General features: G+C 40.9%; 1 protein-coding gene across 1 annotated transcript; it reads right to left on the reverse strand.

The window, feature by feature from the left end:
• Positions 1–988: 988 nt before the first annotated feature.
• Positions 989–26,202, reverse strand: Ccdc168 (coiled-coil domain containing 168). Its single transcript, XM_038315243.1, has 5 exons — positions 25,972–26,202; positions 25,814–25,850; positions 25,493–25,535; positions 2,206–19,106; positions 989–1,887 (listed from the first exon to the last, which is right to left on the reverse strand). The coding sequence occupies exons 1-5, from the start codon at positions 26,200–26,202 to the stop codon at positions 989–991; spliced, it is 18,111 nt and encodes a 6,036-aa protein (XP_038171171.1).
• Between the last annotated feature and the right edge of the window lie 1,450 nt (positions 26,203–27,652).

Consider the following 27,652-nt stretch of genomic DNA (forward strand, 5'->3'; position numbering starts at 1 on the left):
ATTAGCCAATAAGAGGCTAGAGCTAATGGCCACGCCGTGTTTTAATTGATACAGTTTCTGTGTGATTATTTTGGGTGTAAGCTAGCTGGGTGGCCGGAACAAAGGGCCCCACTCCCTACAACAAAAGCCCTTATGCAAATACATAATAAAAATATTTATGAACCAAATGATGTATCTAAGATTTGTTCCAAAATCTTTTTTTTAAAGGCAACACTTTTTTTTAGATTTATTTATGTATATGGATACAGTATTGTGTCTGCCTGCAGGCCAGAAGAGGGCACCAGATCTCGTTACAGATGGTTGTGAGCCACCATGTGGTTGCTGGGAACTGAACTCAGGACCTTTGGAAGAGCAGGCAATGTTCTTAACCGCTGAGCCATCTCTCCAGCCCCTGTTCCAAAATCTTAATGGTGGAGGCATTGGTGAGATATGGATAAAGTAGTTTCCACCAAAGGCTGTTGGTCTGGAATGTGGTTAATGGGCACCGGTCTTTGTGCTTGAGTGTTCAGAGTTCTCTATTATAAAAAGCATTAAGGTATTCAGTTTGGCTGTCAAACTCATTGGACAGAACTCTGTCCTTGCTGTGGGTTTTGTGCTGTCTGACAGTGCGGACCTCTTAGTGCTATCTCAAAGAGCTCTCTTTATCTCCTTTCCAGCTCAGCTACCTTCCCCACAATCAAATGTTCCTCCCACTCACCCTTCAGTCATAAGGGTAGGGTGGGAAAAAGGCTTCTGATCTGGGGACTCTCCCATTAGGACTGTGAAAAAGCATTGTCAACAGAAGGGAGAGTTCTTACCCGGTAGGAGGGAACAGAGCCACGCCCGTTCCCCAGCCTCCAAGAACAACTGCATGAATCTACCAAGACATAAAGCAGAGAAGTTGAGTAAACACATTTCAAGGAAATATGACATTCTACTGTTTTATTTTCATTGAATGTCTCAGTAGCAAACAGAATTCTAATTCAGAAGAATCCACGTGCAATTGCTATCAACCATGACGGACTATATTAAAGGCCCCTGCAAGTGATCCCAACAGCTTTTTGGATGAACTGTACAGATCCCAAGGTTTTGAAATACTTGCCACTTGAGGAATATGGAAGTTGCTTTTCTGTAAGATTTTGGAGGGGACAAGCCAGCGAATGGTTTGGGGGATAACATCCACTGAATCTGCTGGTACACAAGCATAAAAAAAGGGCTGGTTTTCTCTTCGTTCTGGATAGAATTTGATGTTCTCCTGATGAGCTCTTGGCTCTGGCATCTGATTGGTTGGTGAGTTTGGTTCTTCTGATTCATAATGATACAGTCTCTTCCTCCTTGCGTGCCCCTCTCCACTGTGTGAGGGACTATAATTTGAATGCTGAAAGAAATTGAACTTTCTCCACAGATCAGAGTTAGCCTTCCTTCTTTCTTTGACTTGTGGGTACATATAAGACTTGCCATATTTTTTTGCACAATTCAATTTAGTAGTCGACTCAGTTGCTGAGGAGGCTAAAGAGTAGCTTGTTCTGCTCCCTGCGGTCCTGGTCTGGTGCTTGTCTTCGCTGAATGTGATGGAAGATGTCGTTGACTCTATTTTCACAATATTGGATGGGTTGTGACACAGCCCGTCAGGAGACTGCATCTTGGAGTTTAACCTGTGTTTCCTACGATTTCCAGACTGAGGGCAAGGTTGGGCCACAGGGGAGGTGTGTTTTCTGTGGGTTCTAGTATGATGGTCATTTGGATCATCACGGTAAACTGATTTCAAAAGAGTTGCTCCATCCACCCTGTGAAGATCCGCCAATGAAATTGCTTTGGGTACCTCAAACAGAAACTTTTGTGAACCCTTAATTGAGTAAACATTGTTTCCTATAAACACACATTCTTCACTGTCACTTTCTTCAGAAGCTGATCTTTCCGCCAGGTCAGAAGCTGATCTTTCCGCCAGGTCAGAAGCTGATCTTTCCGCCAGGTCAGAAGCTGATCTTTCCGCCAAGTCAGAAGCTGATCTTTCCGCCAGGTCAGAAGCTGGACATTCCGCCAGGTCAGAAGCTGATCTTTCCGCCAGGTCAGAAGCTGATCTTTCCGCCAGGTCAGAAGCTGATCTTTCCGCCAGGTCAGAAGCTGATCTTTCCGCCAGGTCAGAAGCTGATCTTTCCGCCAGGTCAGAAGCTGATCTTTCCGCCAGGTCAGAAGCTGGACATTCCGCCAGGTCAGAAGCTGGACATTCCGCCAGGTCAGAAGCTGGACATTCCACCAGGTCACTTGAAGTCTCAGTATTTAGGGGACCATCATTGGTCCCGTCATCAGAAATCCAAGATGAATGTGAACTGGCTAAATCAGCAGTGTTTTGCTGAGTTCCTGAAATATTATTATGCTTGTATGAACTGGTCTCTTGAAAGCATAAATGACATTGTTTATCCTTTTCTGGTGTCATCTGTAATTTTAACTCTGAAGGAATCATCACATCATTCGGTTCTGTGCCTTGTAGACCAGCGGAAAAGGCAAGCACATAGGGTGGCTCCTGGAATTTTCTGGTCAAGAATGAACTTTCTTGGGGGTTTTTCTTTTGGAAAGGAACATGTTGTAAAAGGTCTGTGTCCAACAAAAGACTACTACTTTCTTCTCTGTCTTCTGCTGTTTTACATTCTGAGCCTGAACCCACGTCTAACTTGTACGTGTGTTTGGGAAGTACATTTGCTTTAGAGACCACAGGGACAGAAGGCCTAGGGATTGAGCGGAGGTATTTGCATTGCAGATCATGGTCGATTTTGCAAAAAGATTTTTCATCAAAAAGTACTAAAACTCTGTTTGTTCGTTTCTGTTCTTTGGTGGCAGAATGGATACACGTAAATAAGGGTTTTGATTTATCTTGGGCACTGGCAATTGCATAAGACTGGGCTACAATTCTGGGAAGCCTGGTTGTTTTTATCTCCAGTGCTTTTGTTTCAAAGTGCAAAAGAAGGTTGTCCCTTCCTTTCTCTGAGAACTTCTGGAGAATGTGACTCCGAGTTTCTGGTGATGTTACACTTTCTTGCTTTTTGATACCCTTTGCTTCTGTCATGACCTTGCTGCTATTTGAAACATTCATTGTCTTTACACAGCTAAAAGGAGGAAAATCTCTTTGGTAATTGTTTTCTAAGTTATCATGTATAGTACTAGCATTCGGAGACGTAAATTTCAATTTTATATGTTTTAGGTAAAGCCTGCAACTGTAATCTTCTGCAGTAGTCCTTTGGGCTGGAGAGTTACACTTCCGGCAAGATATGGTCACCATCTCTGGTATCTGACTCAGTTTTATCTCAGTTGCTTTAGAAACTAAATGAATATTTAGCTTACTTAGTTCTTTTATACCTGTCAAGATGTCCTTCGTGTCTCTAGCATCTGATAATTTCCTCTGGATTTCAGAATGACAGACTTTCTTTTCCCTTCTTGGGTTTGTTTCCAATTCTACTGTTCCTTCATTATGAGGTGGACTTATCATGGAAACACAAAGACTTCTGACGATGATCCCTGCCGCAGATGTACTACTTGGAACCATGGTTTTTGGTTTGTTGAAGGCATATTCTAATTTCCTCTTCCTGCTTGAACTACCACGTCCTATGATACCAAGTGTCCTTGAAATTGGGTGCTTTGGGATTCTCATGGTTAAATATTTGGGTTTCAGTTCTCTTTTCAGATGTGTTTCTGCAAATCTGCTTTTCTGGCTTTCAGGACAATCAGGAATATAAACATACAATGAATTGGGCATGTTGGTTTGAAGCGGTTTTTGTCCTTGAATGTTTTGCTTTGTAGTAGATAGCTCTAATTCCCTTTTAAGCTTTTCCTGGGGTGGGGAGCCATTCTCTCTGGAAGTGCCTACCTGAGTCTCAATCTCAGGTTCCTCTGTTGCTGGAGGAATAGCATAGTTTGTAGTGCGGCTGTGCTCCCTGGCTTTAATCTCCAGCTGGACAATACAGCTCTCCTGCGTTTCTCTTCTGCCCTCTCCTAGAGCTACCCCCGTTTTTAACGCCCCTTCTTTCTGACTCGCAGAAGACTTGCTGTCCATTTCTGGTTCTGTCTTCTTCACATTTTCATCGGAGCTTGTGTTTGTTTCTTCCAGGTGTTCAGATTTCAGCAAAGACTCATGGGACTTCTGAGGCAATGCTCGATCACATTGCTCCTGTTCCGGAACAATTGATGGTGAATCTTCTTTCATTCTCGTGGCATTAAACTCTGTCGTACTCATGTGTACCCTCGACTGCATTTGCAGGTTGATAGTCACTGAGGTTTTCTTGTCCACATCTGTTTGTGTCCTCTGATTTTTTCTGTGAACTGGAACATTAGGAGGGGAGGACTTTGGCTTTATCATCTGTCCACTCTTGGACTGAGGCGTGGCTTGCTCTTCCATGTTAACATTTTGTTCTTCCTTATTTTGAGACATCTTTGCTGGAGTTAACATTTTGCTTAGTGAAGCATTACTCTGTCTGTCTTTCTCTGATGTCATGAAACTACCTGAACCAGTTTCCTGTTTTCTCTCTACCACAGATCGTTTTGAACACACGAGGGTATCACTTGTGAGCAGTGCTTCCTTGAGTGATATTTTTGTTGGAGAAACTGAAAACTTATGACTTGTTTTGTTACTTAAATTATCTTTGAACTCATTTTCCTTCTCCCAATGTCCAATTTTAGTTGAAGGTTCCTTTTCACATTTTTCCGGCTGACCCTTTTGCCCTTCGAAGGACATGTCCAGCATTTTTTCCTTTTTAATGGTGCGTAATCTCGTGAGATAAATTTTATGATCTTGGGGGTCTGACTCATATTCCATTTCAACTTGTGGAAGCTCACTTATTTGATGGACTCTGGTCATGGACTTTGACTCCTGTAACACATTATATTCTGTTGTCTTAACAATACAGTCACTCTCAGCCACAGCTGACTCTCTGGTTGCTGGTTCCTGGGCACCTGCTGCTTCTTGGAAATTTCCCTGTACGTAAGAGTGTCCCGTACCTTTTGCTGTGCCTCTCTGTGTTTTGTCCTGTGAATACTCAGAAGGGTGTGATGGCAAGGACAGGAAAGATCGTGTTGCAACCAGAGCCAGTTCACTTTTACCGTTGTGTACTTTTTTCTCTAGAAACTTCATATTCAGGACAATTTCCTTGGTATTAAGGAGATGTGGAATTGGTGAGACCTTTGTCCTTTTGCAATGCACCCCAGCTGTCAAGCCTACTGTGATGTCTATCTGTTTTTTACATTGTTTTCCTTTTCGGACAGGACCACACACGGCCTCTTTGTCAACTATTTTCTCTGCATCTGGGGAAGATGGTGTACTTCGTAGCCTTTCTTCATCGACTTGCACACCTTTACACAAGGGAATATTGGTTGGAGAAGGTTGAGAAGTATGCGTTTTTCTTAAAACTTGAGGTTCACTTTTTCCGTCTTGTTCTTTTGGTTTGGGTACATTGATGTGTATATGTAGTTCTGTTCTGTAGAGCTTCTGGGCCAGAAGTAATTTGTGTAATTTCAAAGTTACATCGACTCCTCGCCTGTCTATTATTTCTTTTTGATCTGTCTCTTCTCTCTGAGATATATGCTGTTTTTTTACATCTTCCATAGTATCGCCAACAATGGCCTCTCTAGGTACTGTTTCTCCTTCAGTTGAGGACCTCTGCAAAGCAGAATTTCTAAGTCTTAGTTTTGTGTCATTGAGTTCTGATTTCTCAGACAATTTGGGATGAGACTGATCTGGCAACAAAGGAGAGGATTTAGTCAGAGCTAAGACTTCCTCGTCTTTCAGTTCCTGCACCAGTGTTTCTTGATACGTGTGAGTTCTTATGATCTTTGCTATTTGCATTCCGGCTTCTTCCTTTTCCTCTGACATGGGCTGTTTTTCATTTTGTAGACTAATTGAAGTATCTCCAGTAATCTGCTGTATGTAAATGCCTCCTTCCGAAACTAACGAGTTCTGGGCATATCCCAAGGAGACCGAGGATGTTGTTAACACTGTTGTACAATCTTTCTTGATTCTGGCACTCACAGTAAGGGTAGGCTGGGGAGATGTAGCAACAGAAGTCTTAGACGACTTCTGAGTTAATCTTACACCTGGCTTACTTCCATCTTCTTCAACCTCTCCCCCTTGCTCTCTAGTTTTCCTCTGAAGGTCATTCAAATTCTGCATAGGTAAAGTAGGTGATTTCTTTGCCTTTGAATATATATCCTCGGCACGCATTATGCTGTTTACAGTCCCATCCTTTTCCCTACCTTCCTTTTCTTCCTGTGCTGCATGTTCCTTCAATACGTTTATCTCATTGTGAACTTCTCTATCAACTATCTGTGTACCTGAAAATCTACTGAGTTGCAACTGCGAGACAGACAATGCTATAACTGTGTTTATCTGATCGACAAGTTTTTCTTCCTGGGTTTCTCTCTGTAACTCCTTGATACTGAGCGCATGTGATCGTGCTAATTTCTTTACATTTTGATCCATTAATTTGGGGATCTTTTTGTCTCTCACATCTTTTCTGACTGTATTTTTTTCTTCTTCCTGTGTTGGTTCCTTTTTATTGTCCCACCATTTTGCCTTTCCATGTGGTAAATATTTAAAAGGTGATGTCTTTCCCTTTTGAGCAATAACTATGAGGCCTAGTCTATCTTTCAAATGTACGATATTATTTCCATATTCTTTCCTCTGTGGAGCATACTTTAATTCTATTAACTTGCATAACTTATCTCTACTAAATGCCTTTGAAAATGGCACTTTTCTGCTGTTCAGTGATGGCAAGGGCTTTAGAGGTGGAAGGCAGCTCTTTAGTTGTTCTGACTTATCTTTTTCAACTTTGATTCTTGACTTCAAATTAGGATGCAACAGAGGTGGTAATGAAATACAAGAGTTCTTCAGTTTTCTCTCTGATTTACTCAACCCTTCTCGTACCTTCCCCTGTTGTTCTCTACTGTCAAACCGTAAAGTTAACTTCTTTCCACTGAAAGGATAAGACAGTGATAATTCCTCTGTCTTGAAGGTAATGTTAGAGACCATTATTCCCTTCACGTCCGTTCCTTTTATGCCATTCTTCTCTTCCTGTGATTTATGTTTTTCTTGTCTTATACCACTTGAGATAAGCACATCGCTTTTCTCTTTATTCAGTTTTAAGTGAGGTAAAGGGATGGAATCCCGTGCTTTTATTACAACGGAACCTGGTTTATCCTTTTTGTGTTTTAGCCATATCATTTTCTCTTTCTTGCAACAGTGCAGCTCTGTGTGATTGCCTGGGGTAGAATCATTGGGACTAATATGTGGACGTACTAATTTCTTCGAGTTTAGGGTTTTTCTTCCAGGGCGTATCGTGTCATTCATAACTCTGGGTTCTATGTTACCCTTCCATTTTTCATGCAAAAACTTCAAGCATAGTGAAAAGCAGTGTAAGAACAGCTTAGACAGACACACCTCTTGCTTCTTTCGACTTGCTCTAAGTAACAGTTCCGTTTTGCTGACTGTTGGCATGGCTGAGCTATCATTTGACACCAACTTACTTATCTGTACCCCATCAGATAATTTTTTTGATGACAAAAGGCTTGGACATTTTATAGTTTTACTGCCTGACTCCAAAGGCAGCTGTGGATCTTGTTCTTTTGTTTTCTCTAGAATAACTGAGGGCAAAATCCACTTTGGTCTACATTCACACCCGGTACTTCGTTGAGCTTTAGGTGACAAATCTGATCCCTTTACCTTGCTTGACACATTGCCTACTTTTAACATTGCTTCCTTTGTGTGAGGTCCTAAATGTGGCTGGACATAGGAACATGATAGATGTTTTTCCAAATTCTTGAGGGAAAATGATAGGTGGTAATGGTTTTGTTCCTTTGTCCTGTCATTATGTTCTTCCTTTTCTGTATTTAAAGTGTGATAGTCCAGATTGTCTACTGTTTTTAATTCTTTCTCTACCTGAGGTGATGTAATTTGATGTGTATCCATCAAGCTGTGAGTGCCAGATGCCGGAATAGGCTCGCACGCATCCTCTGGATGCTCGACTCCACCCTTAGCATGCAGGTTAACTCCTTCTGAACTTGGAGAGTGACCTAGAATCTTAACTTCACTTGCTGCTTTTTCTAGCGCCGGGTTTAACATCTTTGAATCTAGTGCTGCTTTTGCTGAGATTTTTTTCTGTGCATTTTCAGTCTGAAGTTTGTATAATACACAAGATAAAAAAAATTCCATAATCTGTTCTTTGTTCTGGGCAAAAATAATCAGTTGTTTTGCCCTGATTCTTTTTGAAATCTCCACTTTCTGTCTGTTTAATTTTAGTGGGATGGTAGTTGATTCGGCTTTTCCTTTGCCCTTGAGATTGATTTTGGCACCTGTGGCACTGGCACCACTGTCTTTCCTTGTTGTACTTGAGCTTGGTTTTGAGTGACGAGGAGCCCTCTTGTGGCAAGGTGCAGAATTCAGAAGGATTCGAGGCCTGTGACCCGACTTTGCATGGCCTTGCAGAGCTGTGCCTGTTTTGTGTAGATTCTGTAGATCTGTGCAGAGAAACGCCTGTGCTTGGGAACCTAGTTCTGGGTCAGTTTCTCTTAGTCCAAGTAGACGGGAAATACTGTTTACGTTATGATCTGTACCCACTTCCTTAGCTACCTTTGCGCTTTCCAAGTGAAAGGGCTCCCTAAAGGGGCAGGCGACATTCTCCAAGCCTGCCAGCGAAGACTCTCCTTGTTTAAACAATTCTTGGACCTTGCATGTCTCTTTCTGGAAAGTATCCAGTTCCATGAGAAATACATCATGTTCTTTGGAACTTGAAATATTCCTCTTCTCGGGTCTTCCTCTTCTGGGTGGAACTGAAAGTGCGTGTCTGGTGGAGTCTTTCCTAACTCCTTGCTCTACTCTTTGTGCAGTCAAGAATTCACATTCTGTATCTGCTCTGGGCCTTTGAGCTTTAAGCCTACTGGAATCAGTTTCTGCAGTCTCTGGAAACACTATACGGTATGCTTCTTTTTCTAAATGGACACCCAAGTTGATATGTCTAGGCTCCTCCACTTGTTGGCCAGGCATGAACTGATCTTTATTCCGTGGGGTAATATCTAGTAAAAGCACTTGGTGTTCTTTTTGCTTCATAGTATATTGTACTGATTTTCTGATGGTGCTCAATGTTGAATTGTTATCAATGGGCTGCATAGATAACATATTAGTTCTGTTCAATGGCCTTTGGGGTTTGCCTTTCCCCTCTTTTACTTCTCTAAGCTTTTTAATTTGAGACACAGGGTAGCCAGAAGCACAAAAATCCTTCCACAGTAAGTCTGCCACAGTTTTCCCCTGGGGGAGCTCCTTCTGTGGCTTAATGCTGGGTCTTAGCTCCTTTCTGTAGCCGTGGGCTCCGTGTCTGGTAACGCTGAGCAAGCTGCTAGAGGCTGTCTTCCTCGGCTTCATTTTTATCGTTTTGTGATTCAGGGCGCCTTCCGTGAAAGCTGCTCTTCTTTTGTTGTGACGTATAACTTTAGACGTCAGCTCCTGCGTGTAAACATAGTCTAGGCTTGTCCCTTGTACACACAACCTTTGCTGAATCCACAATGTGGCCACACTGCCGTTTGGTTCTGTCCCATCTCTTTGCCCGAGCACACCACTGTTCATTGTGTTGATAAACTGTGTCCTGGGTGGTGGATTATTTGGAGACGGAGTGGGATTCTTCATTGTTACTTTTATGTCTTCTGCCGTTTCAAAATTTTTACCCCCTCTACTTCTTTTGCTCCTCTTTCCCTGTTCTTTAATAAGCAAGAATAGTTTTTCAATACTTCTTGGAACGTGATCCATATCTGAAATATATTCTGCATTTGAGATTTTCTTCAGTTGCGGAGTCGAATTCTTTAATAGTTTGTCACTTATTTTCATGTTTTCCTTTGGCTTTTCAGTATGAGGTTGGCATGGTACCTGAGAGGGAATGGATCCTGGAAGAGGGTCTGTGAACATATTTTGTTGCTGTACCATAAGCCTCGGAATAAGCAATGATTCCTTTGGATCGAATGGGTTTTCCATTACTTCCATTTCTCCTATCATCTGTGGACTTGATGTTTTGATGTCTTGTTTATTCATGAATTTGTTTGTCATTCCAAAATGAGGAAATTCCTTCATCGTCTGAAGAATCACCCCTTGCTTCAGTGGATAGTCCTGTTGTAGGCTGTCTTGTGGGCCAATGTAGACTTTTGTTCCTTCTCTGCTTCTGGAGGTAGCTAGCCCAATGTTATCAGTTTCGTCTTTCTGGGAAGTTAACTCAGAGTTTGTCTTTCTTTGTAAATTGTCTAATTTGCAAGAGTGATGCTCTTTAGTTTCTTCTGACTTAACCCAAAATTGTTTAACTTGTCGGTGAATGTCCTTGAAAGTGCGGTCATCATGCGCCTCTTTCATATTTTCTTCTAGTTTCCTAGGTACATCAACACATCCTGACCCTGGCTTTTGCCTTTGGTTGGATGGTTTCTCCATCATTTTCTGTGGAAGAATGTTTTTTCTTCCTCCCAACTTGCCTTTCTCCAGTTTTACACTGGTAAGCTTTGTAACTCGGGATATAATGCATCCCAAGCTCAAACTAGCTTTTAGAACCAGGTTTTGTATATTTCTCCTCCGCTCTAATGCATTCTGGTGCTGGTGCTGCAGGCTAAGTCCCAGTTCTTTTTTAGTGCTACTGTCCCCATGTCGAAGAAGTAGACGAACCGATATTTTCTTCGCCTTCAGCTTTGTTTGTTTGGCACACACAGTAATGTTCACATTTGGTATTTTTGCCTCATCTATCTGTCTTATGGTTTCAGGATAGGTAGTGTCCCTGGCATAAGAACTCCATGTAGGTCCTAAGACATTAGGCTTTTCCTGTTTTCTTGGCAGGGCCAAAGACTTGGACTTTGTTTTCCAATCTGTTTTAAATTCACTGTTCTGCTTTTCAATTTGAAGAGTATGTGTATTAGAGGAAAGAACAACCTCTTGGTTAAACTCTTCTCCGACTTTTGCATTTCCTTCTTGATCTATTAAATAAATAGCTGTTTTCTGAAGCATATCCTTGCAGTGCACCGTGTTAGCGGAATGCACGTCCGACTTGAAAGGACCAGGTTGTCTCTTTTGATCTGCTCCATGTGGCAGCTGTGCAAACTCTTCTTTCCTCTTCATTTGCGCTTTGTCCAGGCCATTTCCTTTTGAAGATTTCTCAGACATATCCCATATGTTCTGTGATGACTCCATGTTTGTTTGTTGAATTGGCATACATGTGTAGATGGATTTCATATCTGTATTTACCTCACCATTATCTACTTTTATCTCTAAGGTTCTAGAATCCCGAGTCTTCTTTATGTTGACAGCAGCATGGTATCCATGTGATGACTGTGACTCCATTGACTGCATCTGTGAGGGTATACCTTTATACACTGACAGGTTGGGTGCTCTCATGCTACCCATATGCCTTTTAAGGTCTTTGGAAGCAATTAAATGCCTGGCAATAGAAGTGACAATGCCTGTCAAATAAAATGAAGACTTTTCTTTTAAAGAAGACTGGCCAGTGTTCTTTACTCCATGTTTGGTTGATTCACTGACTTCTGGACAATTGTGAGGTTTCTCCGTACCTGAGTGTGCTTCTTTGAGGCTTACTTGCATGCTTTTGATCTCTACTTTTACATTAATTTCTGGGCTGGCCTCGTAAGTTTGACTTGTTTGTGGCAAATACTCTCTGCAAAGTATTCCCTTTGACTCCTCAAGACCGGGTTTCTTCATGAGATGTGCACCTGCTGTTAGGTTTTCCCTATAAAATGGGTCAGGTTCTGTTAGCACTTCTTGCTTCTCTCCCCAGCATTGCCCAGCATGCACTCTAGCGTCCTTTAAAAAGTTGGAACCAACTTTGTCAACAGAATCCTCACACTCTGCTATGCCTTCAGCCAGTGATGCCCCATGTGTTGGCCGTGCATGGGTAGACTTTGATACTCCCAAACCTATCTCTGTTTTGGTTGGATTTCCCACATTAGAGTTAGTTAATAGAAAGTGGATGATGTTTTGAAACACACCGGTTGTACTTTCACTGAGCCATATTGCTTTCATTTTTGCTCTTAATTTAAATTTCTTATGGTTTGTGATAACGTGTCCATCCATTTTAATTATCTTCGAAACCGATATCTTCTTTTTCTTCGTGGTTGAAAATTTCCTATTCAACATAATTTCGTTTTCTGATAATTTTACTGTGTCCACCTGGCTTTTAAAGTCAGATAAAACAGGTATGGAAAAATAGAAAGGTCTCAAGAAATTTGTGGATAAGCTTGCTTTTTCCTCTGCGTTAGATCTTTGAGGTATTCTACTAGAAAAAGCAGCTCTTGCTGCTGTATCAAGTGAAAGTTCATCAGTTGGGCGTTTGAGTGGACAACTCTCCGCATCTTCAACAGCATAAAGCAGTGCCTCCTCCACACATTTATCCCTTTTCAATGGGTGTTTCCCCTTATGGTGCCTATTCTTTCTATGGACTCTTTTATAAGGCCTTGCAATATGAAGCAGCTTTGAAGCTTGCCTTGCCTTGGGACTTATATATTTTTTGCCTGACAACTCTAATGTGCCGCCTTCGCATTTGGATTCAGATGACACAGGGCTAGGCTCCTGTAAAGGCTCCAAAGATGTTAAGTCCTTTTCAGCCCATGCTTTCTGTTCAGAAATAGCGTAGTCACATTTTCTCCTGGGCCCTTCATCACAGGTAGTATCACAGGGTATGGAGCCAATCTCAGATCCCTCTGTATTTAGAAGTGGAGACAATACACTCACCGTGTTGCTTTGCGGGGTACTCACATTGACTGGCTGTGCTTGCCCATTGTATAGGGGTCTCTCTAGCTCTGGATAAGTTGCTGAATTAATCTGTTGTAATCCAGATTGCGTAGAATTAGGCTCTGTCATATTCTGAGCACTGAAACTGACGTGCTGGGAAGTCAGTGGGTCCTCTTCACCTTCTTGACCTTGGACATCTTCAGTGCCATTTGAGGTAGTATCCTTGTCCATGTAGTGTGTACACCAAGCTTTTTCTTTATGTACTGACTGGTCAAGAAGCTCACAACTAAGTCTCATTGTGCTCTTCAAATCCCTATCTTTTATTCCATCACATGTGTTAAGATCAAAAGACACAGGCGTAGGAGAGATGACATTTACGGATGAACCTTCCATGGGTTTACCTTGCTTTGGAGTTCCACATCCTGCAGCAATAAGTGTCTGGGAGATTGCTTCCTTCCTGGTTTTGACAGTTAGAGAGCTGTTAATTATTTCATTTCCCTTGTCCAAGATTTCTAAATTCTCTCTCTCTTTTGATGTAAGTGTGGAGAAGCTCAAAGACCCTAGCATTGTTTCTGCCAGTTCCTGGGTTAATGATCTTTTATTTTTCTCTGCTGTTGAATTTTTTGATATTATTATATGAAGAGTATCAGGCAAGATAGCAGACTGTATTAGTAATTCAGAAATCAGTGATTTCAAGGTTTTTGGAAGAAGATTGTTTCTATGACCACACTGTGGAATATTCAATGTCTTTGAAACAAATGCTTTCCTTCTTTTCATAGTTACACCAGTTGAACACATTTTACCTTGTAAGGCTTTGCATGTAGATACCTTGCTTTTCCTTTTGTATCTTAGCTCCTCAGGGGGTAAGAGATTTAAAGACTCTGTGATGGTTGCTTGTAGATCATTTTTAAGCCCTTCTCTTTCCAATCTATCCCAACTGTACAGTTTCTGAGCATGAGTTTCATCAGCAGGGATGTCATATTTTGTTCTATCAGTGCTAACTTCATCTATTTGGGATTCCTCTGGTTGCATGGGAGGAACCTTTGGACTTGAAGTACACACAGCACACTCTCTTCGTGTTAGATCTGCTGACTGACTTTGCTGTGGAATGCCCTGTTCTCCAATGAACCGAATGTTCTGCTCTCTTTGTTCTCTTAATTTCTGAGAGTTGGGATCCCTGCTTTGATGTGGACAAGAGACAAAATGTCGACTCTCCTGTGAGAATGGCTTTAATAATGTGTCATCATCATTTTCCTTTTCTTCTTTATCTTGCAGATCAATTTTTTTGATGTCATCTAAAGGAACCTTTCCTTTAGGAAGCAGTATCTCTGGATTCCATTGTATCGAACAGGGCGTCTTTTCACTTGGTGTGCCTTTTTCTGAGTCTGTCTTGCTGCTTGTATTACTATCCAGTGCGACATTTGTCAAAGAGGATGTTTCGGCTGCAAGTTTTTCCTCTTGATGCCTGCTGTTCATTTTGGCTGTGTCGCATTTCTTTTCCCCACCCTGCTTTGGACTCGTGTGTGAGGCAGGTGGCCCCTGTGCCGCCTCACTGTCTGCAGCCTGCCGCGTGTGTTGTCTGTCACCGGACAGATCCCTGTCTCTTTCCGATAATGCACTGTCCTCTAGTTTTTCTAATTGAAATTCAACTGGGATGGGGCATAGGGTAGAACAGGAAGTAACTTCTGTAGGTGTCTGTGGTTGTACCTGAGTAATTGTCCTTCCCACTTGGTTCAGTTGGGTATCTGATTTAACAAGGTCATGGTCTTTTTCTTGATGCACATCAAGTATAAGGGGAGGGCTCTTCTGTGTGATCAGGAAACATTCTGGTTCCTCTTCCCCTTTCTTTTCATCGTTCTTCATGCTAGAGGAATTGCTTAAATCAATAGAAGCCAGACACTGTGCGTTTCCTCCATCTGGGGATTCCTCTCGCATTTGCTGCATACAACCAAGTCGTCTTATTTTCTGTTTACCTGCCCGTGATTTTGACTTTCTCCTTTTTTTGTTGGACAAAATGTATACCTTAAAGGTGTGAATGATTTCCAAGCAGGCACCTGTTATGCTACCCCTCTGCTGCGGATCGGTCATCTCCACGTGGTTTAGTTTGTTGCTGTATCTGAAGTTAACTGTCTGTGAATCTAATGTCTTTATTTCCCTCGTGGTTCTGTATTGACGACTCACTGTTATCTGCTTCTTTGATCTTCTAAGTGCGTGTTTCTTCTCTTTACGTCTAGAAGCAAAGGATCTAGTAACAGAATCAGAAGACTGTAGGCACGTCACCTGCAGACTTCTGGATGACTCTGACTCTTTCCCCACAGGATACAAATCTAATTCGTGTTCAGACTTTTCATCAGATTCTAAATCATTGTCTGCTATGTCTGTAAATTCACCAGGTGAAGAATTCCCTGCTTCAAGAGAGAAATTTTTAGGAACCACAGGGACGTTTCCAACATTTTCTGTTTTGGTAGTTTTCTGAAATCCTTCAGCTAGGACGGGAGCCGTTTGGAGGCTGTCCTCCGGAGCACTTTGCAGGGAATCTCTTTGGCACTTTACACCCTGACGGTTAACAGGTTGCTCTTGACTTAAAGAGATCGGCGACGGGTCTGGCTCATCTGGAAGAGTGTCCTTCCTTTGATCGGGAGCAGCCCACTGGTGTTGGTCACGCTGCGGAGCTGCCTGTACAAAAGGTTCTTGTTTCTCTTGACGTTTTTTCTCTCTGTTGTAGAATGTTCTACTCTCAGCAACACTCTCAACACTAATTTTGCTTGCTAGTTCTCCTTGCTTTAGCTGAGCATGACAGAACCCTCCTTGCAATCTTCTATCGATGAATAAGCAAGGAGTGTTTTGGCTTTCGAGTAAAAATGATTTAGCGTGGTTTATCCTTTTTAATTTGGTCTTAAGGTCCAATTTTAGATTCTTTTTATTGCCGGTGGTACTGAGTGTTTTGGAGGCTGGTGGTTTCACCTTATTCATATACTTGAGCCTCACGGTGCTCTCATTTGTGAATCTTGTTGGGTTTTTCTTCTTTTTAGAATGAGTCAACACAGACATGCACGAGAAAGCTTTTTGGGTAAAACCACAACTGATTTCCCTTGTATCATTTTTACTACTTGGAACATTCCTTTCTCTTGATTGGATCAGAGGGTCTCCCGTCAGTAATTCTCCCGATGCTGGAGGACCCAACTCTGATTCTGCACTATACTGGAGCTCTGCCTGTATAGATGTGCTAGTGTTTGTATTTGCAGCACAAAATGAGTCCATTCTCAGTGAGTCAACTGATTCCCCAGTTGCTTCAGAGGAAGATACTCCTCGAAACAATTCCTTCTCCGTCTTAATCTCCTTCACGGGATGTGCATCATGTGTGCGCTTCCTCTTAACATGAGCCATTGTCTCCAGCAGGCCTTGCTCCACCAATTTCACACCCTGGCACAACTGAACCTCTAGAGTGTCTGCAGTTTTGCTTTCTTTATTAAGGGAATCCAAATTCTTTTCTTTCTCTTCAACTTGTGTTTTTTGGGGTGTTGTCTTGATATTTGTCTTATTACTGGGAATACTAGACCCCTGAGGGTGAACATTCAGAAGCACAGGTGCCAATGTTACATCATGCAGTGTTTGTTTAATGAATCTTTCAAAGCTGTCTCTCAGTTTTCTCTTATGGTTCAGAGTGTCACGTGCAGTGACAGGAGGCCTCGAGGAAAATGCAGGTTTTTTCACATTAATCATCTTGTGCTTGACACCGAGAACGTTTTTTGGCTCTGATGATTTTTTTCGGACTTTGAACGGTCCTGTGGCAACTGCACATAAGTCCTTTTTCAAGTCTTCTTTGTCTTCTGTAATTTGACCATCTGGTGTTTGTGTGGGCTTTCCGCAGAATGGGGCCTCGTGTCCGGTAGTTTCAATTAAACCCTCAGCCGCAGGTGAGTTTTCTGGCATTAAAGCTGGGTGCACGGGACTTGCAGCCTTGTCTCTGTCTGGAGGTTTGTCTGTCCTTTGCTTTACTTGCTCAGCTTGTAGTGGATTTGTCAAGGGACATGGGCCGGTCTCCCACACTGTCTCTGTAGAAATTGTCTGAGACTCTGCTTCTTTCTTTGGACTTTGAATTCTTTTTCCTGATTGGATCGGTCCCGCTTCAACCTGGACACATTTGTCTTTTTGCTTCAGACATATGCTAACTCTGAAGGTTTCTGCCAGCGGCCCAACTGTTTCTCTTTTTTCCTCTGCCTCACGGTCCCACTCTTGGGGTTTTCTAAGTCTGGAGCTCTTGTCAATATGCGTTACTTCCTGGATTTTCTTTCCATCTAGTAGTTCCTCTTGCTTTAGTGCAGCATGACTACAGTTTATTGTCACTGTGCCTGCGTTGGCTTTTAATTTGTTACACATTTCCATATCAAAGGGTTGAGAAACAGTAGCCTGCGTGGTTTTATGATAGGTATCTGACATCCTTTCATCCTGATGTCTCTTTGTTCTATTGCTTCTGGTGTCACATTCTGGCTTCTCACTCTCACTTGGGTTACCATAGTCTTTAATATTAGCCCTTAATGGTTTTTCTTCCTTCAGATCTATGCTTCCCGTAATCACTTGGACATTTATATCTTTGAATTCATTTTCCTCATGCTTTTGGGATCCCAGTGAAATAAGTAAATTGATACCTGGGAAGTTCAGAATGATTTCCCCTGAATTTTTGGCATTCTGTACACTACCTTTTGAAAAGCACTTTTGTATGTCTGCTGTACCGACTGCTGATTTCTCTCCATTCTCTGTATTTTGGATGTCCTTCTGTACTTTCGTTTCTCCGTTTGATTCTCTTTGGGGAAATGAAGCATCTTTCTGTGCAGATTCTGATATCACTCCTGAAAGCCCCTCACGCTTTGGAATGTTCAGGTCAAATAAACAAGGAGCTGCCAGTTCAGGAGTGTTGACCATGAAAGAGTGTTCTGTGTTTTCAATAGTGCCCAACCTTACTGTATCATTAGAATTTGTATAATTGATTTTTTCTGTATCTAGTGACTTCTGCGGAAAATGTTCACATTTTATGTGGTCTGGAATAATGGCCACTAGACATTTTGAGAAATACTTTTTATCATGCGGAGTGGTAAGCTTCCAGACAGACATGAGATGGAAAGCTATAGCCGACATTATTTCCCTTTGATGTGCCCTTTTCTTCTTGCGCCGTAGCTTTATCTTGTTTTCTGGAGTACGACACACTGCGACTGGAAACACCCGTGAAGGATAGGTTTGCTTTGCTTTGGGAGGCAGAACTCTAAGACTGAGTTTTCTTTTGTTGCCTGGTGTCTTTCTCCCATTTCTCTGCCTTTTGAGGGTAGGTGAGAGAGGCACTGAACCATATGCATCATACTGGTTTGATTCCAATGAAGCCAATGGTTGTTGGCCTGGTGCGACCTTGTGTTGTGCCATAGCTTCAGCCAATAAATTTGAATTTAAAGACAAAAATTCAGCATTCTGGAAAACCCTATTTTGCCCTTTAACTAAATTGTTACTCTTGTTTTGGACATTAAAATAAACAGAATTTTGAGTCTTGCTGAAATGTTCAGCAGACTCTATGTCCTTGGTTGAATATTCTGTTTCAGCAATACATAGGGTGTGATTGAAAGGGTGGTCCTTATTTTCATGGGCTGTTTCTTGAGCCCGGAAGGAGTTTTGTGTACCGGTAGAAAATGGCGGTCTCAGAAAATATGCAGGTTCAGAGGAACCAGGCTGGCTGCTGGCTGAATCCTGGTCATGAATGAATGGTTGGGTTTGGCTAGCACACTGTGCTTCACGAATCAATTGATGCTGCATAGCACTTTGGTGTGGGAAAGTAGTTCGTGCTTCACCGGGAATAACCCCTTCCTTATGCGAATAATGAGAATGAATCGATGGCTCTTGAGCTCTGGGGTACAGACATTCAGCTTCCCTCCATGATCTAGCTTTGGCGTTCACAGAGATTTTCCTCCTTATATTTTCTTCCACGCGTCTAATTTGATCACTAGGAAGAAAGAAATGAACAGGAGGGGATGGTGCCATGTGGAGATCCTTAGCTCTTGTAAATTTAAAGGCACGTTGCAAATTAAGAGCATCAGGAAGGGAAGTTTTTGTGCCGTTGGTTTTCATTGTTGGACATAAATTATTGGAGGAAAATGGTACTGTTTGATATTCACCTGGTGGATCTTTTCTGTGAAAGGAATTCGCGAAAATGTTCTTTACTTTCGGGTGAAACATTGGCAAAGGGGTATTGGTCCCACCTGAAGATGCGCGACTTTCACAAAAATGGCTTCTGTGATGTTCCCATTCATCGGACGAAATGGTCATTTCTATGGTGTTATATCTAATCTCCTCAGAGGGAGGACTGCTTGGTATGCTTCTTGAAAAGGTTTCAACTCTGGAGATAAGAAAACAGTAAATGTGAATTGCAATTTAAAATAAGCATGTTATAGGGTCTTACTCTAGACTTAAGAAAAATCTGCCATAGATGAAACCAGGTCTGTTTACAAACACAGAGATAAAGGGGAAGGTACCATCTGCGTTGCCAAGGAAGGCACCGCCTCATCATTTCCTGTAATAGACCAATCAGTTGATAAAAGTGAAGAAAAACATTTATTTAAGATAATTTCTCCCTTAATCTCTCTAAAACTGTTTTTTAGCAGCAATGGCCCAATGAATAAAGATTATATACTTTTATGAATAATACATTTCTACTCTTTACATAATTTTTAAATAAACAGTCTTATGGAAATTTCATAGGTATAACAGAAGAATATTCCATAATATCAAGTGTAGTTTTCTATAGTCAATCTTGCTAGCTATTTGTGAGGAAGAAAAAAAAGCTACATTTGGGGGAAGTACTATAGTGATATTTTATTGATGTTTTGATAAATAAAGCTTACCTGAAGATCAGAGGGTAAAAGTAAGCAACTAGAGGCCAGGCAGTGGTGTCATACACTTTGAAGCCCAAGATTTGGAAGACAGAGGCAGATGGATCTCTGGGAGTTCAAGGCCACCCTGGGCTCTCTTCTCTCCCTCCTTCCCTCTCTCTCCACCATGGGTAGCAGGCTCTCCCTGATCCCCCTTCTTGGGCTGCTATCAAACTAGGCAGCTGCCTTGAAACCCAGTCAGGCTTTCGCTGTTCTGCACCTCAACAATCAGCTTCACATCTTCAACAACACTGTCAGTACATTTGGTAAGACAATTAGGAATTCTTAAAGGGAGGAATTAGTTAAAAGAGAGAGTTTCTTTCCAATATTACAAATGGGAAATACCATTACAATGGAAGGATTTGGATCTCTGTATGACAATATGCTGCACAGTTTGAAAATGAAATAGTTAAATGAGAGGATATCTAGGTGGAATTTATGTAATGTCAGATGTAAACATATCAGCTTTATCATTTTTGTCTTATCACTAAAAAGTTGATTAATAAGAGAGCTAAGATACAGGCCTTAGAAAAACTTAATAAAACAGATCCCAGAGATATTCAAATACAGACAGAGGAATTTAGTGGAGAACCCATTTCAGCATTGCATTATAAGAATAGAGAGGAACAGCCTAAGGTTTTCACACAACCAACCTTAATATATCTAATAACCTTACAGTAATTTATAAATGGCAGAGATTCTGTTACAGCTAACTGAAATCCTATGTCAATGTTATATTTAAAGAGATTCAAGGAAGCAATTGTCTCATATGGCATGCATTCACCTTTTGTGAAGCAAATATCAAACTCATGGTCAGTTTGTAATAGAATTATCCCTAAAGACTGGATAGAGTTGACTAATGGTGTTTTAGAGCCTCAATTACAATGGAGTGACTGGTTCAGGTAAGAGGCTAAGATTATTGATCAACAGAGTAAAGCTAGAGGTATGGAAACTCCCAATATCAAATTATTTAAGAAACAGATTAGGCTACTACAGAAAGGCAGGCTGTTTATGATGACCACACCATGGATTTATGATGCACAACAGCTTTGAATACTTGGGACAGAACTGGAGAAATAGGAAAGAAAATTGAATCATTTTAAAGATACACAGGGCTCAACGGAAGCATTTGCAGATTTATTACAAAGACTGACTTCAGCAGTAAATAGAAGGATTGTGAAAAGAATTCAGAAGTTAGAAAAATAATAATTGAATCTCTGGCTTTTGAAAATGCCAATTTTCTATTCAAAAGGATAATTAGCCTATTAAAGGCATGGTCAACACCTTGGGAAGGATGGCTCTGAGACACAATTATCATGAGCATGATGAGCATAATGATGCCTGGATAGGATAAGTTATTTCTAGAGATGCGAGGAAAAAAATCAAAATGTCAAATGTTATAATTGTGGAAAACAAGATCACCTTAAAAGAAATTATAGACAGGGCATTCCTAGAAACAATCTTTTTAAAAGCAATTTCCTGAATCCATAGTTTACCATATCTTGGACAACATTTTGCTATCTGATTCAAATGTAGACACTTTAGAAAAAATATTTGAAGAAGTAAAAAAAAATTTGCCTTATTGGGGATTACAAATTGCTCCTGAAAAAACATAAAAAGGAGATTCTATGAATTACTTAGGCTATAAAATACATTTACAAAAAATTAGACCCCAAAAGTTGCAAATCAGGAGAGATCAATCGCAGACTCTTAATGACTTCCAAAGATTGCTAGGAAACATTTCCCAGCTCTGGCCCTCTATTGGGATAGGTCCTCATGACCTATTAATTTAAATACATTTTTATATGGTGACAAGGACTTAAATAGTTCCAGGGAATGATCTGATGTGGGATTCCCCTCTGTATGCTATGAATACCATTGGTTAATAAAGAAACTGTCTTGGCCTGTGATAGGGCAAAAGAGTGGAGCTATGCGGGGAAAACTAAACTAAATACTGGGAGGATAGTGGAGTCAAGAAGTCATGGAGCCACCACCAGAGACAGACATGCCAAAACTTTGCCGGCAAACTACAGCCACATGAAGATTCACAGATTAATGGAGATGGCTATGTTTAGGATATAATAAGAGTTAGCCAGAAATACGTTTAAGCTATTGGTCAATAGCTTAAATTAAATACAACAGTATTGTAAATAATATAGTTTCTGTGTGATTATTTCAGGAATCTTGGCAGCTGGGAACACACAAAAAAAAACTCCTACAACAATGATCAGCTGATGCGGAGAGAGAATTGGCTTTGGCTGAAGAAAATTTACAGAAGACACGTGTGAATCATGTGGATCTGAATCTGAACTTCATTCTGATCATATTTGCCCTCCAAATGACCCCCTACAAGAAATTTAGTGCTGAGGGAAGATATCTTAGAATGGACCTTTTTACCACATAATTGAGTAAAAAAAATTAAAAATTTATGTGGGAAAGGTCTCTGAGATAATTTTAAAAGGAAAATTGATATTTCATCAATTAGCAGGAATAGACCCAGCAGAAAGTATAATACCTTTTAATAATGATGAGACTGACAAATTATGGGAAGACAGTGAACCCTGGCAAAGAGCTTGCAGTCATTTTTGGGGGGAGAAATTAACAACAACTACCCAAAAGCAAGAGAATTCAACTTATAAAAAGAACTAGCTGGATCCTTCCTTGCATTGTATGGAACACACCAGTAACCGGAGCCCCTCCATTCTATACTGATGCAAATCAATCAAGAAAGGCAGGATACAAATCAGAAAATTTAAGTAAGGTGAATCAACGTCCTTATAATTCTGTCCAAAATTCAGAATTATATGCTATTCTAATGGTACTAAGGAATTTTTAAGATACTCTCAACATAGTTACTGATTGAGAATATGCAGAAAGAGTTGTTTTACATATTGAAACCATTGAATTTATACAGATGATACAGAATTGACCTCATTATTTATTTAGGTATAAGATTCAATCAGGAATAGGAATCATCTCATATACTAAGACACATCCAATCCCATACAGGTCTGCCAGATCCTCTAGTCCAAAGTTATGCACAAATTAATCAGTTATTGATTGGAAATGTGCTGAAGGCCTCAGAATTTCATAAAAAGCATCTTGTCAATAGTAAAGGTTTTAAAAAAAGACATTTCCATCACAGTGTAATAAACCAAGGAAATTATAAGATGTTCTACTTGTTCTTTATACAACCAAACACCACTACTTGTAGAAAGTAACCCAAAGGGCACTCAAAGGAATGAAATCTGGCAAATGGATGTGTTCTATTTTGTAGAATTTGGAAAACTAAAATATGTACCCTGCACCATTGATACCTATTCAGGTTTTCAATGGGCAACTGTTTTGAGTTTGGAAAAGGCTGATTCAGTAATCACACATTGGCTTGAAGTTATGGCCATCATGGGTATACCTGTACAAATAAAGACAGACAATGCTCCAGCATATGTCTCTAGAAAATGAGACATTTTTTCCCTATTATGATACAAAGCTTATTACAGGTATACTGCCACAACCCTCCAGAGCAGGCAGTTAAAGAAAGATCAAATAGAACTCTAAAGGATATGGCAAATAAAAAGAAAGGAATGATAAATACCCCCCAGAAATAGATTGCATGATGCTTTACTAACTTTGAATTTTCTAAATGCAAATGAGAAAGGAACAGCAGCTGTGGAGAGACATTGGGTAGTAGAAAAAACTAGAGAATTAAATCAGCTGATGTACTTTAAAGATGTACTGACCTCATAATGGCGACCAGGATATGTGTTATATTGGGGAAAGGGTTTTGCTTTTGTTTCTACAGGGAAAAAGCTATGAATACCATCAAAATTGATAAAGATTCGACTTGAACAAGAGACACCGCTAAAAAAAACAACTCTTCCTTCATTTTATATACCAATCCCAGTTCCCACTCCCTCCCCTCCTCCTGACCCTTCCACCGGCCCTCCATCCACTCCACAGAGAGAGTAAGGCACCTCGGGTGTCTGGCAGCACTATGGTGTTTCCCCAGTTTGCAATGGCAATCCTACTGCCAGCCACCCTTGACAAGTGTGTTGGAACCCCAACACACTTTTTCTGCTTCTTGAGGCACCTATCCTCAGACTAAAGTTCTGAGGACCAATGGAATAACAGAGCAACTAGACTTTAAATTTTAATACATTTGAAATATGAACAAATTAGACTATTTCCAGGTTCATTCTACAGAAAGAAATAAGTAATCTCATAGAAAAATAAAACAGCCCTCTTGGTGCTTGTGTTTGGTGTGCATGTCTGCATATATATATGCACATGCATGTTCACTGTGTATGGTCACGTGTGTGTATGCAGATGTACAGGCACATTTGCATACACGCATATGGAGGCCATAGGTTGAGGTCAGGTGTTCTTTCTCCTTCACTCTCTGTCTTCTGTCTGGAAGTAGGTTGTCTTGAGTGTAACCTAGTCAGCCTTTTCTAGCTATTGGGTGTCTTAACCTCTTGAGGGCTTAGGACTACAGGTGGGTGTCACACTAGATTAGTATGCGTGTGGGTGCTGGGGATCTGAACCCCAGTCCTCTGTGGGCAGGCTTGAAGCTCGTTGACAGTGGTTTTTGTTCAGAGTTAAATCCGAGCTTTGGAATGCGGTATTTTACATCCTCTGTGGTCTCAGTGCCGCCTTGTGTCCGTCTCCTGTTCACTTTTCAGCAACTCTGAAATCATGGCTATTCCTTTCTTGTTTCCTTATCTTTGTATGTGTCTTGGAGTGCCTTTATTATCTTCTAAACTATTTTCAGGGTCATTTTTGTCTGTTCTTTAAAATCCAACTCCAGGGTCGATGAATGGGTCAGCTTGCAAAGCTGCTTGCTGCCAGGTCTGATGACCCGAGTTCAATCCCCAAGACCAATGCTGTAAGAGCAGAAAACTCGCCCCTGAAAGAAGTCCTCTGAGCTCCCCATGTGTCCCCTTATCTGCCACTCCACCATCAACCTTGCAAACAAACAAATCAATCCGTAACTGTAATTTTAAACATCGAAATTCCAGCTCCCCTGTACCCTTCAGGAAACCATTCTCAGAGCCCTATGCTGGTTTAGACATCTCCTGAATGTTTGCAAACTGGGCAGCAACTACCCTTTAGCTACACGTCTGAGATGAGACACTAGCTCAAGCGTTTGTATCCTAGCATCCAGCAGCGCCCTCTGGAGAGATGTTTCCTCATCACTGGATGAGTTCTAGTTAAAAGACCTAAGATAGCAACCAGCAGCAGCGATGATGCTGGTGTCTAAATCACAGAAGGACCTGTGAGCTGACAGATCCACCGCTCAGATTTACCGGGCCCACTTCACTGTTGGCTCCATCCACAGAAGACGATATTTTTTTTTTTGTACCAAGTGAATTATAAGAAATGGTGGTTACTATTTCTTTTTTAAAAAATATTTATTTATTTATTATGTATACAATATTCTGTCTGTGTGTATGCCCACAGGCCAGAAGAGGGCACCAGACCCCATTACAGATGGTTGTGAGCCACCATGTGGTTGCTGGGAATTGAACTCAGGACCTTTGGAAGAACAGGCAATGCTCTTAACCGCTGAGCCATCTCTCCAGCCGCTGGTGGTTACTATTTCTTTGTGAGCAGTGGGGGCATTTTTAATCATAAGAACCGGAGTTAACCTTTATAAGCTTTATCTACTTTCAAGGATAATTTTGCCAATATATGAAAAGTCCTCCTCACAGCTTGGAACAAGGCAACCACTTAAAAACTACATTGGAGCAAACTGTCGTTTGCTCTGCCTTCCTTTTAGGAAGAGGCTTCTCTGGGATTCAGAAATCAGTACAAGTATGAATGAATGTAAACAAGTTATATTGTTTCATCTCACCTTTCCATGGAAGATGTGTGGGAAATCGACCAGCTCTCTATAGCTACATGGAAACAAAAAGTTACAGTATCAGTATCTGGCTAAATAAGTTTAACATCAAAAGATGAAAATGTAAACTGGGCAGTAGTGGCTCATGCCTTTTATTCCAGCACTTGATAGGCAGAAGCAGGCAAATCTCTATGAGTTTGGGGCCAGCCTGATCTAGTTCCAGGACAGCCAAGATCAAGACTACACAGAGAAACCGTCTCAAAAAAACAAACAAAACACACAGACAGACAGACAGACACACACACACACACAAAGAAATTGTGTGATATTTACCATATGCCATTTCTTTGGGGAAAATATCTTCATTCTGCTTCAAGGGAGAATATCAAAATGTTAGAGAAATAGTCCGGCTATCAAAGTTAAATGTTTCTTTTTATAAATTATTATGTGTGCTTTTGAAAAATAAGAGAGAATGGTCAATCATTTCTTACCTTCTGAGAACACGAACTACCATTTTCCCATAGCTCAAGCTTCTTCTTAAAAAATTCAAAAGTTCTTATGAGGACTATCTCAAAAGTAACTCCCAGAAAAATTATAATCAGGGTTACTATCCAAACATTGTTAAAAATACAGTCGTTTAGAAAGTCCCATATTTTGCAAAATGTATTCTCATCTAAGATAGGCTTCGCTATGTTTTTGAAGAAATGATATATTTTTGACATAATGGGCTGTTATCTCATTTATCCGGCCTTGATTTCAGAAGCCCCCCAGAAACAAAATGCTGCTCTGTCCATCCAGCTCATTAGGCACATACATGCAAAGCTCTATCAGAAAAATAAAACACTTCTAGCATCCTGCAGTGCCTGTGCCCAATGGCGCAGTGCTGGCCCTGGGGACTGAGTAGAGTAAGGTATGTGTCACAATGGGTGTTTACTGAGCTCAAAGCCACTCCTACAGTGACAAGAGGTCATGGGTGAAACATGTACAGTCCAAGTATGGTACTAGTGTTGGAAGTATGCAGGCTATATATATATTTTTTGGCAAAGCCTTGCACTACATGGCCTGTGCTGGCCTAGAACTCCTATGACTCCTATGTAGTTCAGACTGTCTTTGAACTAGAGATCCTCCAGCTCCAGCATAGGTGTTTGCTACCTCGGCTGGCATCATTATGTAGTTAATCTTTTATTTTTCTTGAGATAGGATCTTCTATAACACAGCGAAGCCTTGAACTCTTTATACAGCCTAAGGAACTCATGGAAATCCCTTGTCTGAGCCTACCAAGTACTGGGATTACAGGCTTGAACTACCACACTCACTTTATATATTTTTAAATTCAACAAGTAATGTTCTATCAATTTAATCAAAACTGCACAGTTATATCCACAACCTCTTGACACAATTGAATGGCTACCCTAATGAAAAATATGGAAAATAGAATTGAAATTAGAAATCCCTTTAAGTTAATAATTTCTCTTCTTCTCAACAGTAGTTTATTTTATGCTTCCTTGCACTCAATAAAATATAGCCCTGTCTTAGAGTAATTGCTAACTGACAGGTATAACAAGTAAAAACACTGGATGCTGTAGGGAGGTATGATGGCATATGCCTTTAATTCCAGTACTCAAGAGGCAGAGGCAGGCAGATCTCTGTTAGTTCAAGGACTATCCTGGGTACGTACTGAGTTCCAGGACCCCAAGGGCTAATAGTAAGATCTTGTATCAAAAACAGAAACAACAAACAAAAAACAAACAAACCTGGTTTCCCTAGTTATCCTGAGTTTGACATATTCCACACAACTTTTTAGTTTAAGGATGTAGTGTTGCCAACGTGTAGAAATATGATAAATTGTTTCTGTTCATCCGGCTTTTTGGAGTCTGTTTTCAAGTTCCCCATTCACAATCTATTCATACATTCAAAACCAAAGTCCGACTTTTGAATGACCTGTGGGTGAGTTTCCTTTTGCTGTCCTAAGAGCAGAATTAAGGGTGGTCAGAGGCAGATCTAGACTGATTAGGACCTAATCTAAGCAAGTAGGCCTGGAAGTTTCCTAAGCAAACACAGGACAGTGTGAACAACACAGTTTGTGGATGTATGGCCTCTTCCCCCTGATGATGTAATTAATACTTCTTGGGTTTCATTTACTCAAGGTGAGTTGAGGAAGAAGGCCTTTAC

The sequence above is a fragment of the Arvicola amphibius genome, chromosome 18, assembly GCF_903992535.2.
Source record: "Arvicola amphibius chromosome 18, mArvAmp1.2, whole genome shotgun sequence".
Classification (NCBI taxonomy): Eukaryota; Metazoa; Chordata; class Mammalia; order Rodentia; family Cricetidae; genus Arvicola; species Arvicola amphibius.

Excerpts from the sequence above, each read along its gene's own strand:
- Ccdc168 (XM_038315243.1), bottom strand. The coding sequence starts at position 26,202 with ATGTCAAAAATATATCATTTCTTCAAAAACATAGCGAAGCCTATCTTA. Across the intron at positions 25,536-25,813 it reads CCCCAAAGAAATGGCATATG|CTATAGAGAGCTGGTCGATT; the intron begins GTAAATATCACA and ends GTTTCCATGTAG. Across the intron at positions 19,107-25,492 it reads CACACATCTTCCATGGAAAG|AGTTGAAACCTTTTCAAGAA; the intron begins GTGAGATGAAAC and ends TCTTATCTCCAG.